The sequence below is a fragment of the Hippocampus bargibanti genome, linkage group LG16 (genome assembly GCF_051943395.1).
Source record: "Hippocampus bargibanti isolate YZ-2025 linkage group LG16, ASM5194339v1, whole genome shotgun sequence".
Lineage (NCBI taxonomy): Eukaryota > Metazoa > Chordata > Actinopteri > Syngnathiformes > Syngnathidae > Hippocampus > Hippocampus bargibanti.
This window is the reverse complement of record NC_142749.1, coordinates 10,018,856-10,032,801: the sequence shown is the minus strand read 5'-3', so window position 1 is coordinate 10,032,801 and position 13,946 is coordinate 10,018,856. Positions and strand designations below refer to the sequence as shown.

Below are 13,946 nucleotides of genomic sequence, written 5' to 3'. Positions count from 1 at the left end.
ATGTAGAATAATTATATATATATTTAGAAAAAATACTTTTTTTAATGAAATTGACTTTTATTATAATTATGATAATGATGTCTGATTATGTTAGGCCAGCAGAGAAGGCCTTGCTGGCTCTGACGGCCCACCACTGCTTTTAGTCGTTGCGAATCTAATTATGGTAAGTGTAGGAAGTGACTGCTGTGAGGAGCTCTTCCAAACGTCACTTCAGTAAATTGACTGAACACGTTTTCCCCCATCAGTCATGGTTCCTCGGCCCTTACAAATTAAATGTATTGTTATTATTTATTATTATTATTATTATTATTATTATTATTATTATTATTAGTATTATTAGCTTGCGCTCCATCTTGCAGCAGTAGGATATCATCTTAAATTGCGTCTACCTGTATGTATTGTAGTTGTCTTTGTGACCACAAGGAGGCGCCAATACCTTAGAAACACGGACATGTTGCGAAAATGAAATTGAAGATAGTAAACATACAATTATTATATAAAAAGGGATACGTTTGACATTTTCATTTAGCGTTTTCAATTAAATATAACCTGTAAAATATGTTCAAATCATTGTATTCTGTTCTTATTTGCGTTTCACTAGAAGCTAGTTCTGTACCGTCAAAACCCTTCAAGATCAAATGTATTTTCCATTAGAGAAACATGCTTTACAAGGGTCTTCAGGAAGTCATAATGCATATATTCAATTATTTATTTAGAAAACATGGCATAATTATATCAAGGCGTTAACTCCTCAGAGTAAATCTTTCTTCTGCAAGGCATTATGATAAATAAGTTATCATAGGAACAATAAGGATTTGGCTGGGTCAAGGTCCACACCCTCCATCCATCCATCCATTTTCAGTACCGCTTATTCCTCATTCGCGTCGCGGGGGGTGCTGGAGCCTATCTCAGCAGTCTTCGGGCACGAGGCGGGGGACACCCTGAATTGGTTGCTGGCCAATCGCAGGGAGGTCCACACCCACATTCTTCAAATAAGACATACCATTGCAAAGAAAAACTCACCCCAGTGTTTTTTAGAGATTGTGTTAACGCTTTCAATCAATAAAGGCCCAGACAAACAGGGCAACATTATGATACAGTCTAAAAAAATAAAACAAAAATATTAAACCCTCCCGTCACTAAACTTCACCTTATCCAACACTGAGTATGAGTTGCTTTAATTCATCCGGCAAACATAGCATACGTATAAATCTTGCGTGATTTGTATGACAATAAATAAAAATATTTTAATGAGACCTGATCTGTTAATATGTCCCGTCCAGATGAAGATCAAGGTTGCAAGTCTGTCTGGAATTTCTGGCGCTCTACTGTGATCGGATTTTTCATCTTTGATGTTGCGGACAGTAAATTGAAGCCATCACTACGATCAACATTTTTTTAACCTTTGGAAGTCTCAGACTCAGGAGATTTTAGTTTTTTTTTTTTTTTTTACTTCACTTTGGGGCATATTTGTTGTTCTCTCCAGGAAATGGCCATTCGGGGGCCTTGTTGAAATGTCCCGTGAGGAAGATCCCCACTGTGCCGACGATGAAAAGAAGAATGGCAGCCCAGAAACACACCTTGTCGATCATCTTCCCAATCAGTACCCAGCTTTCAATTTCCTTGAGAATGAAAATGTGATTCATTTAAAGCAAAAGACAAAGTCTGACAGAGAGACAAATAGTCATGCGCTGATCATGTGAAAATTAACACTTACCGAGCCAATGTTATTTTGTTGTCTTGTGGTCTCTGCAATGAAATTACAGGCATCCACACATTGCTTGATCTCTGGTGCAGCTTGAGCTAAACTCTTGTACAGATTGGTTGTCGTGTTGGCGTCAATGCCATCTACTCGAAGGACGCAGACGTCAAGCTTTTAGACAAATATTTCAGGCTCAACATGCATGCGCAAGAGATGCTCGGATGATCGGTTGGAATCTGCAGATTTCTCACCGTTTGCTTGCATCAGCCCGTGCTTTTCTTTTTGCTTATCAAACATCATCTCACTGCGAGGCTGTTTGAGCACATACTCCTCTGCTCTTTGCATGAGGCCGAAGGAGTCTCGTCTTCGATCTCTCACGCCGTTGACCTCTGATGTCACCTCGTTATCATCCAGCAGAGATGACATGCCAAGAAAGCGGGGGACCATTTCCAAAAACACCTGAAAGCATGGAAACGAATTGACGTCAATAAATTTGTGTTATAAGCAGTGGTAGGACCTGAAAAACCACAAATACCTTATTAGTCAAGTATCGGTAGTGCGCTTGATTTTTATATATATATATATATATATATATATATATATATATATATATATATATATATATATATATATATATATATATATATATATATATATTTTTTTTTCCAATCCATATTTAGGTGGACCCTTACATGCTTGATTTGATGAGACATGGTGTGAGTGCTTGGGCTCCTCAGGGAGAAGTTCAACACCACAATTTGGTTGGTTGCAATCAGTGTGGTGACGCACATAACAAAGATGATATATCTAAGGACATTGGAAAATAGGCATTATAAGCAGCAAAAATGTCGGGTAGGATCACAGTTAAAACAGAACTTTAAAGGACAACCGACGTCTCCGGACAAGTTGTGTCCATAATTTGTAAAATGGCTTCAAATGACTTCGACTGAGTGTATTTTAATAAGAGTCCACAGCATATAGATATATTTTACGTTTTAAGACTCGCGTTGAATATTCAGGAAGTCTTGTTTTTGAGTTGGTGACGAGTCCATACTAAAGGAACGCCCCTGACCGAGAAAAGACACATTGTAGCAGTCCTTCCATCTGGCTTGTTTGGTCTGAAAACCTCGTGTTGCACCCAAAAGCCGCCAGAAGAGGGCGTCCAAGCTCCATGGAAGGATCAGCCTATGGAAACTGGCTGATTCCTTCCTTACATGGAGCCCTGCCGCCATCTTCTGCATTTTCTGTGACACCACGCGTCAGTTTTGAGCCATTAAAACGACCCAGAAAACCTTCTTTAATCGATTGCAAACATGTATGCTTTGCTCTTCATAGCTATTTGAATCATATTCATAACTGGATGTGTAACAAGAAAGCATATTCTCCGAATCTGAAGTCATTGTTTTGATTCTCCAGCAATGCAAGACGTTTTGGCGTGACATCACAAACTGGGGGCGGGACTTTCTGAAAATGCCCAATTCGCAGCTCAATTTTTTGCAGATTTTGGACACTTTAAGTCATTTTTATTGGTGTTTTGCATTTGAATAAAAATATCATACTGCGTGTTTTGGGTATTTTAGATGCTATAAAACGTTTTTCTGAACAGTTAAGAAACAAAAAAAGTGACGTCGGTTGTCCTTTAAGCAACTTTAACAGACTCACTTGCCAATGAGGGGGACAGAAAGTGATGTCTCCGGGACTTTTTGAGCAATAAGAAAGAGAAAAACAGTCTGGGCGAGCAAGACCGAAATGGAGACGGTGAGCTTTTGTCCTCCAGCTGTGCAGCAGAAATAAAACAGCATGACATATGAAAGAAAACACAAACATTTTAGAAGCACAATCCCCGAAAGACGGTACAAAAGGTTATAACTTGATCATGGTCACATTTTGTTGACGAATGCCCGACTCATTGTCTACCTTGCATATCTCATTTTGTTTTATCACAACTTGAAAAACCTTAATATCAACACAATTAGTATAGTATCATAAACAAGGCTGTCTAGCTCTCACTTGTCACCCAGAAGCCAAATCACTGTCAGATTTTCATCAAGGCTATATTCTCTGTATGCTGTCGCAGCTTGGAATTGAAGCGGATTTACGTGGGACAGGAGACAATCTCTTTGTCAATGGATGTACCGCTTCGTGTTTGCTTTCAACAAACATTAGCTTGTAGCATATTTCAACATGATGTCCCTGATCCACTGGTGAAAAGGATGCTTTGTTCCTGTCCTCTTTCATCTAGAACTGCTTCATACAACAAAGATGGTGCAGAAAGTGCTTAAGATTGAATGACTGTCTGTCTTTTGTGTTGTGTCATGTTATTTGTTATTTAGTTTTTTGTTGTTGTTTTGACTTCAAGATGGCGCTGTGACAGTGGTTGCCTTTCCAGCGGGTCCTGTATTTTGTTTTCTTCTTCTTCCTCTCCTTTCCTCTGACTTTCATCACTTTTCTGCTGTGAAATGTAAATGTATCCACTGCGAGACTAATAAAGGCTAATCCTATTCATTCACTGTGCTCTCTGACTTCCTCACTGTCTACAAAAAACAATAACAATAAAGAAATAAGCGATGGCATAGCTTACCTTGTGCAGGTAGGAAGTATGCTAGAACGACTAGTGACGAGATGAGCGAGCAAGGAAGGATGATGTTGATCACGTAAAAAAGGGGCTTTCTCTGGATGACCAGATTAAAACTGATTTCCTGATACTCCAAGTCATCTGGGGAGTATCGTTGGTCTATCATCTTCCTTGCAGGACGATGAACAATGGCCCACTCACCATTTTCTAAGAAGTAAAAAAATTATAGTCATGGATCAATATGTATAATTTCGATATAATCTCTTTATTATTCGTAGTATTTTTATTATTTTATTTTTTTACATGTGTCAATGAGAATTGAGATGTATTTTCTTTTTTTGTGGGACTTTTATTGGTGAAAATTGTGAGATATTTGGCATGTAGAATATGTTGGAATGTCAAATGTTCCACAGCTTGCATTCAATTCCCTTAACGTGTCGCTATTTGAAATGGGAATGGTGTGACTCTTAATTGGAAATGAATGGAGTTTATTTTGTTGATTTTAGCTTTTTGGTATGTTGGAATTTTTGAAACTGAATGAGATGAACATTCTCGAACTTCAGCGAGGAACAATATGAAGTTAATTTGTTCAATGTTTCATTTAAGAAGGAATGGAGAATTTTTGGGTGTAAATGCGGAATGATGAGAAACGAGATACATTTTTTTAGAATGTGAGAATTTTTGGAAAGTTGGATATTCTCCCCAAGGTGAATTGAATGATCTGAACATGGAGAAAAATCAAACCAGGGAAATCCAATACTTATTGACATGGACAGATGATTAGAGTAATACATTTAAATGTAGATAAAAAAAATAATATATATATAGCCTCTGGGAAAAATTAGAAGTACAATCTGTGGATCCATTAGAATGGAAACCCTTTACCAGTGAAGGCCTCAGGGTCAATGTCCACCCATTCAATTCTTTCGCCAGTTTCTCCGATAGCTAAAATGAGGTCCACTTCATTGGCACTGTATGTCTGCGATCTGAAAAAAGAAAATAAATTCAGACATAAATAATTTACTGTACAAGCATTGGATGTGTTTCTTCTTATGAAACATGTCTTACCTGAATGCTAGTGTACAATTCTGATAATCGAAAGGGAAGTAGGTGATCTCTATAGCACAGGTGCTGCGATAGATAGCGGGAGGAAGCCAATATATCGATCCGTCACTTGAAATCAATACGTTGGCGTAGTAAGCCACATCAAACTTGCCGTCGATGCTGCAGAGAGGGACGGTGAGTAACAGAAGCATGACCTATAAACGCTAATAATTCTGTCATCATGAAGTTGCTGGCGGGATCAGACATTGGGCGGTTTAACCTTACTTGTTTTCAAGGACAATGTCGGGGAGCCACACAGTTTTGCAGGGGATGCGGATAATATCGACGCCAGGGTATTCGGATGCATTCCACGCAAGACGATAATCAACCCATTGCTGTGGAGGACATTAGAGATCATGTGACATCACGGCAGAGTTGTGAGTGTTAAACAAATCTCTGTAAAAAACTTACTATTTCAATCCAGACATTGGTTGTAAGCGTTTCTTCCTTTTCATTCTGTGGATCAAAGTGAACAAATATTTTCAGGATAATTCACTGTATGCATTGCAAATCTCTCTGTCTGACGAGGAATTTGCATTCTGATGTTATCGCATGTCGTGTTTTCCCGCCAGACGCTATTAGCCATCCATCCTATTTTTAATGTGTAGTGAGGCTTTGTTGCGACAGGGGCTGAAGCGCTCTCACCAGGGAGATCAGGTTGGTGAGGGTCAGTTTGATTTGAACCTGCACTTTGTCCTCAGGACGAACCACAGGACGAATGTTCTTGTTGTAACCTTTGAACACCTTTCCGATCAGTTCCGTCTCTTCATTACCCTGAACTGAAAAAAGGAAAACAGACAAGGGTGCGAGTGATGTCAAAAAAAATATTGTTTCTCAATAACTAGATTGGCTGTCTCCCTTAATCGTCCAGCCACCAAGAATGTGGCAAATATCGATATTAAACTACAATGTCAAAGCAGAAAAGTGGACAGGTCCAAAAAGGTGGAAGTTATGAAACTAGCACGCAAGCAGCAAGACGGTGAAATGAAAGCTACTTTTTGTGATCGCAAAATATTGTTTCAACCTTCAAAAATAAATATATAAATAAATAAACAAGAAGATAAAAATAATAAAAATAATAAAAATAATAAAAATAATAAAAATATTAAAAATAAAATGATACAAATAATACAAATGATACAAATGATACAAATAATACAAATGATACAAATAATACAAATAATACAAATATTAAAAATGTTAAAAATATATAACCCATTAAAAATATTAAAAATATTACAAATATTAAACAATATTAAAAAATATTTAAAAATATTAAACAATATTAAACATATTATCAAAATTGCTTTCAATGTATAGTTCTATCTGCTATTTTATTATATATCATTTTACTTATGGTTTTATTGTTATGTGCTTTGTTTTATTGTTTTTATTGTAAAGTGTCCTTGGGTGTTTTGAAAGGCGCTTGAAATAAAATGTATTATTATTATTTATTATTTAAAAATACTACAAATAATACCAATAATAAATGAAAACATATCAAAAAGCTTTGGTCTGTAATTGTGTTTTGGATTGTTTTTCATGTGTATCATGCTGGTTGACATTTAAGTCAACAACTTTTTGGAGAATGTACAAGTATAAATGTATTTATTAATTATTTTTTTGGTACACTGGAAATTTTCACATCCTTTGCCAGGTGGAATCTGAGGAACACAAATATCTAAGTGTATGTCAGATAAAATAACACCGTAAAACAAAGGGAGAAACATCTGTTGCATGCAGTATTTTTTAAACTATTTTAGCTATGGCATTCTAGTGCATGAACACAAGAGCTTCTATTTCTATCAAATAAGAATCATAATACTTTTTAAAAAAAATCCAATTTTTACATTTGCATCATCCAAAATAATGTTGATGTTGTGTAGATATGCAGCCAAAACGGTATAGCTTGTTGGTTAACAGTGCAATGAAACTAAACCCGTCAGCACCGCCCGGCCATTCATTTCAACCATAAAACTATCCAGCATCTTCCACATTCACAAATAGGCGCCTCAACAACAACAACAACAAAAAATACAAATTTCACAAGACACCAATGGACAGAAAGGCAGAGGTTATTTCCGACCCGACCCCTTGCCTCTTCTCTCACAGCTGTCACTATGTTGAGCTCAGATTACACGACAGACGACACATCAAAACAGAACCTCGTGTCAACCTAAGGTGATCTGGAATTCTGGATCACCATCAGAATATAAAAAATGTGGGTCCCATCTAATATGTATTGTGTTCGTTGCGATGGTGCTTGACTGGTTATCACGTCATCTATGCGTTTTTCAGAAAAGGCGGGTTCAACTAAAAATGTTTCTTTGCAGTCAGTAATGAAATGGATGACACTTGATAATTTTGATTTCAAGCAACCATTTGCAGTAATTGGTTTGCTTCACCTTAATAAATTAATTTTGACAAAGTTCCAAATTTCAGGTTGCACTTAAAGGACAACCGACAAGTTCCGTCCATAATTTGTAAAATCGCTTCAAATGACTTCTATTGAGCGTATTTTACAAAGATTCCACCACATATATATAGCTATATTTTATGTTTTAAGACTCGCGCTGAATATTCAGGAAGTATTGTTATCGAGTTGGTGATGAGTCTTCACGTCACGTCACTGAAGGAACGCCGCTGACCGAGAAAGGACTCACTGTAGCAGTCCTTTTATCACGTCAATGCATTTTGCGGTACTTTGTTTGGTCTGAAAAATTCATGTTGATCTGTGTTAATGGCGAAAGTAGAAGGAAAACACATAAATAACGCGATGGTGAATCCTTGTGTGTTGTGACAAAAATGTTGAGCCAATTTCCACACGGAGCTTTGTCGCCATCTTCTGCCTGTTTTGGGTGCGACATTTACCCCCCACCCCATGCCTCAAAAATGACATGGAATAAATTCTTTAATCAATTGAAAACATGTATGCTTTCCATCTTCAGAACTATTTGAATCATATTCATAACTGGATGAGTAACAAGAAAGCATGTTCTCCGAATCTGAAACCATTGTTTTGATTGAAGACGTCTCGGCGTGACACCACGAACAAGGGGTCAGGGCCTTCTGAAACTGGCCACTTCCAGTTTCAATATTTTGCAGTTTCAGCACACTTTAAGTCATTTTTATTGGTGTTTTGCATTTGACTAAAATATCATACTACGTGTTTTGGGTATTTTAGATGCTATAAAACGTTTCTCTGATGTCAGTTAGGAAACAAAAAAGTGATGTCGGTTGTCCTTTAACAAATGAGTTCTGTCAGTCAATGATAATATATTGGATGTAATAGAATTACTTCATTTTGATGAAGTTCATCCCATGTTTTTTACCCAGATTACAAAGAGCAGTCCATAATAATTTATTTGTCCATAAATACATCAAACTATCATAGTCCGGGTCCCTTCAGTCAAAGACAATCTTGCAGGGTTTTGCTAGCAGCTCCATGAAATTTCTCAATCAATGGAATTTGCTCCCATCCCACATGGCAACTCGCAGTGGTTCACACGTCTTGAATTTTACTTTCATGCCGTCAGTCAGGGAGCAATTCCTCCTCAACGCCCATTCACAATTCCTGAACCTGGAAACCAATCCAAAGAGCTCTCTGTCCTTTCTTATTCGGTCAGCGGTTTTAAGACTGGATTGATGGATATGCACCCCCCATGTACTGTGCAGTCACGTTTACTAGCCAATCTAATCTAATGTGTGCATTGGTGTGACAGCCAATGTGCTGAAATATATAGTTGTTCTTCATTCTGAAACCTGATCTGATGACTGCATGTCACAGACAGAAAATGAATCAACAATAAATAAGTGACCGGGAAATGTGCCAAATATAATGCTTACCTTGCACAACAACAGTCCCCAAAAGAATCCCAATCCTGAAAATTTGCTTCAAACTGCATTCTGCCATCATGCCGTAGGACCTCCTCTGTGTAGTGAGCTGTATTGGAGCATAAAGTGAGAGGAAGAGTAAACGGGGAGAACGATCCCTAAATCCCCCGCACCAAACCCTTCGAGTGAGCCCACCCCGGCTGTCGCTATCTTTGGACTCAGATTACGCAGCAGCTGTGCACTAAACCAGGATGTCAAGTCACAGTCCAGTGTCCCACAATAATAATCATTATGGTCATTAGAGACCGAGTATATGGAGTGACACCACCAGACTCTCTCTCAAAACTGCAGTTGCAAAATGTATTAAAAAAGAGTCATATTTATAGATGATACTACTCGTTTTAAGTGGTACTGAACAATTTAACAACTATTTTATGGTGTAATTTGCAGCAGGCCTTTGAAATTACATTGCATCACATGAATGGGAAAGTCAACCAAAAAAAAAAACCACAGGGTTCTGATTAACTCATTCACTGCCATTCCCAAATGTATTCGGGAATTGAAAATATGATGTAGAGCGCCATTCCCGAATGTGTTCGGGTTGTTGTTTTTTTTTTTTTTGCAGTGGGTGCAGATAAAGCGCTGGTAAGACCTCTGGCAATGTTATTTCCCTTCCAAGAGGGGGCAGCATTTGAGATTTGTACAGCCGCTCCCATTTCAAGCACAGATAACTCCAGAACCATATAATTTAGGAATTAACTATTTATTTCTGGTGAAAGAAGAGAGTCTAGGGTTTCTTACGCTGCATTGAATATTTATGTAGTCCTTAAACTCAATATTATGTGGGTCCTGCAATTTAACCCTGTGAGCTGTGATTTGATTGCTACCTGAGCTCGAACCAACTGTGATGTCATTTTCAGTTGACAGAAATGGCCAAAAACAGAGGTGGTGCACAGAACATATGAGTGAAAATAATTTTCAATACTTAATGATACTCCACGGCCTTTTATGTAGGCCTGTATGTCAGAGCATGTGATGACTTGGCAAGTGAATGTTTTTTACGAGGGTCAGTTTGGTGTCTGAAGCCAACGCCTTGTTGAGTGCACGGATTGGAATGAGTCAGTGATTCAGACCGAAACGGTGTGACATACATGCAGCTGTGTGTCGCAGGAAGGTGAACTGGTGACAGGGTTGTAAAGGCCTGTTCCGCTCCCTGTTATGTATCTAGTATTAATACACTAGATACACACAAGAGCTTCACTAATATGCTAGCAATCTCTTCTGAAACGAAAATATATTTTCCAAAACATAACTGTAATATATTGTCATATATTGTAATACATATATACTATTCAATGTCATTTTCCCATATATTTTATATTTTAAAATCATTTATTATATATTGTCAATGCATATACATTATGCAATTATTATATAATTTTCATAATATATTGTTATATATTGCAAAACATACAAATGATTGGCACTTTTCATATATTGCAATACATTCAAAAATAACGTGTAATATATACATTTATATAGTAGAAACTTTCATCACTTTGCTGCTGTGAAATGTAAATGTATCCACTGCAAGACTAATAAAGGCAAATCCAAACCAAATCCAAACCAAAGTATATATAATTTTGCATTTATAAATAACTACCATCATATATTACAATTTATATTGGACAATTATTAGTGATGGATGTAAAAATATGACCAATATATGATATAATGTATTTTTCTATGTGTAATATTATATGGAAATATATGTTGCAACTACATACAGATACATGTTTAATATATGATAAAATATATTCTGAACATATGTGAATTATATGGAAACATTATATAAATATATGAGCCTTAAAGGACAACCAACACCATTTTTTTGTTTCCTAACTGACATCAGAAAAGCGTTTTATAGCATCTAAAATACCCAAAACACGTAGGTTGATATTTTTAGTCAAATGCAAAACACCAATAAAAATGACTGTGCTAAAACTGCAACAAATTGAGCTGCAAATTAGGGATTTTCAGAAAGTCCCGCCCCCAGTTCATGACGTCATGCCAAAAACGTCTTGCCTTGCTCTAGAATCAAAACAATGGCTTCAGATTCGGAGAAGATGCTTTCTTGTTACTCATCCATTTATGAATATGATTCAAATCATTCTGAAGAGGAAAGCATAAAGGTTTGCAATTGATTAAAGGAGTCCTCCCATATCAATTTGAGCCGTCAATGACAGCAATGTAGCACACAGAAAATGCAGAAGATGGCGCCCAAGCTCCGTTGGAAATGGGCTGATTTGTCTGCTGGGAATTTGTGTCAGCGAATATCAAATAGTTGTCTTGGTGCGACACACGATTCACCATCGCGTTATTTATGTGTTTTCCTTCTGATTTCGCCATCAACACAAAGGTTTCAGACCAAACAAAGTACCGCAAAATGCATTGTGTGTCGCTATATGCGGTGGAATCTTTGTAAAATACGCTCAGTAGAAGTAATTTGAAGTGATTTTACAAATTATGGACGGAACTTGTCCGGAGGCCTCGGTTGTCCTTTAAGGCTCGAGTAGTCAGACTGTGTTGACACACCAAAAAAACTGGAGGGGCCAGAGGCCTGGATGTAGAGACGATACTTGTAAAAACCGGAGCGGTAGCACTACATCACGATACATTTAGCAACTTTTCACATTACAATCCACTGGAAGTAACATAAGTAGAACATCAAAACTGCAAGACTTTTCACATTCAATTCGGGGTGCTACACTTGCTTTTATAATTAGTGCTGTGAGTAATATAAGATCGTGTCACTCTGCTGTGACAAGGGCAAGACACAAATTTTTGGAATGTGCCATGTGAGTTGCACAGTATGCGATGTACTTCTAAATATACAGTAAGTGCAACAGGGATGGGCTTCCTTAAAGTAACCGGAGCTGGCACAAGGAAGATTACATGTCTCACACTAACCTAGAGAAAAGAAAGGTTGCAGCATCTGTCCAAGCCTACAACTGCAACGGAACAAAATGAGAGGGACAAATCAGGCATGTTGAGCAGGGCAAACTCGTGTTCTTGAGGCTGCTTATCTAATCTCAGCAAAAGTGGAGTACATCAGCTATGTAGACCAGAACCAAATGGCTACCATGTGACATATCGCTGCGAGTTTGGGAAGAAATGATGTGATCATAATAAAAAGCAAGTCAACCATCCAAAAGCACAAAACAAGCATATAATTTGGAGAGTTTATGATTGCTCCGGTGTTTTGGTTAACGGAGCTTCTGACATAACATAAAAGTGGCTTATGTTAAACAGCTTTGTCTGCCCTTGATATTAGTACTTTTCACACAACCCCTACCAGCAAATCGTCAATATTCCACATTCCACAGAATCTTGTTCACTTGTACACTTTACAGCAATAAACAAACAAATAAATACATAATTATTTATATAAATGAACATATAAATACATAAATGAACAAGAAAAATAACTAAAAGGATAGCTAGCTATCCATTTATTGATAGATTGATGGATCGATAGACCGGGATGGATCGATAGATGAACATATATCTACTAAATACCCGAATGAATGAATGAATACATAGATAAAGGCGCATCTACTGGAAACATGAATGAATAAATACATAGATAAACACATGTACTGTATACATAAATGAATGATTAATTAATTAATTAAATAAATAAACAATTCACACTGACAACACTGAACAAAAACAAAGAAAATTGCCTCATGCGCATCAAGAGAGTTGGAAAGAACAGGCAAGCATCCGATCTCCACCTCAGCTTCAATGTGAGTCACCTTTGACCTCACCAATGTTGCTTCACAAGAGTAGACATCCATTCCCACAGACACACCCTGAACATCATGTACCCAGCTTTCCCAGAAGACTGAAAGATCTACACAGGGGGCGAGGCCGACCACATTCAAATTCACGTTGTTACTATCTAGTTGCCCATAGTCAATAATTATACAGAAACTCAATCTTAACCGCTCAACAAGTGACTTCTGCTGCCATGTGGCTAAATGGTTTGAAACTCAAGATGTTTTCCTCACTGGAGTAAAGCTGTGCCGCCATAGGGTGGTGTGAAACTAAGTTGGGGATATGGAGTGTCACACACTGATGAAGTGCCTCATTCGCACTCTACTGAACCTCCATACGTCAACATAGCCTCTCAGTATGATGCCTTTGGACTCCATGTTCTAGCCTAGCATAGCACAATGACCGACTCCTTGATATAATGTCCATTTATTGCTTATCCAGAATGTAAATCACAGCGGTTGCTTAGCCGATCCGACTCGGCTCGTCTTAGTGAGTCACATGTTTCCCACTGGGATTCGGTCTCCCCCTCCCAGTCATATAATGACCACTTTCACTTTTTTCCATCTCTTCAACTTAGAAATGCCATTGTAAAGCCCCTTTTTTAGGAACGCACATGAGGTTTTGCCAAGTTCAATGCCCGTTCACATTCGCCCAGGCAAGAGAGAGTTCACAGCTGGTGGAAAATAGAATTCCCCAGAGAAAAGTGAGAGCTCAAGGATGTGGCATTACAGATGTTTAAAACGTGACGGTGGCTGTTGTCATCAACGTGAAACGCGCTGCTCTCATTGACAGATGCGGACCTTCGCTCGATCAATACAGAGACGCACGCATGTTTCTTTAAATTAAAGAAAGAGGCAAAGGTTAGGGGGGGCTTTGCTTCATGTTTTCCAC

General features: G+C 37.8%; 1 protein-coding gene across 1 annotated transcript; it reads right to left on the bottom strand.

Annotated features, from left to right (window-relative positions):
* Positions 1-695: 695 nt before the first annotated feature.
* On the bottom strand, positions 696-9,396 carry chrne (cholinergic receptor, nicotinic, epsilon). Its single transcript, XM_089016605.1, has 12 exons — positions 9,228-9,396; positions 6,027-6,160; positions 5,793-5,837; positions 5,607-5,716; positions 5,346-5,501; positions 5,163-5,263; positions 4,284-4,484; positions 3,365-3,479; positions 2,395-2,509; positions 1,954-2,161; positions 1,718-1,848; positions 696-1,622 (listed from the first exon to the last, which is right to left on the bottom strand). The coding sequence occupies exons 1-12, from the start codon at positions 9,295-9,297 to the stop codon at positions 1,455-1,457; spliced, it is 1,554 nt and encodes a 517-aa protein (XP_088872731.1). The 5' UTR covers positions 9,298-9,396; the 3' UTR covers positions 696-1,454.
* Between the last annotated feature and the right edge of the window lie 4,550 nt (positions 9,397-13,946).

Coding starts and splice junctions, on each gene's coding strand:
- chrne (XM_089016605.1), bottom strand. CDS start 9,297: ATGATGGCAGAATGCAGTTTGAAGCAAATTTTCAGGATTGGGATTCTT. Junction 6,161..9,227: donor GGGGACTGTTGTTGTGCAAG/GTAAGCATTATA, acceptor TCCTTTTTTCAG/TTCAGGGTAATGAAGAGACG. Junction 4,485..5,162: donor TGACCCTGAGGCCTTCACTG/GTAAAGGGTTTC, acceptor TTTACTTCTTAG/AAAATGGTGAGTGGGCCATT.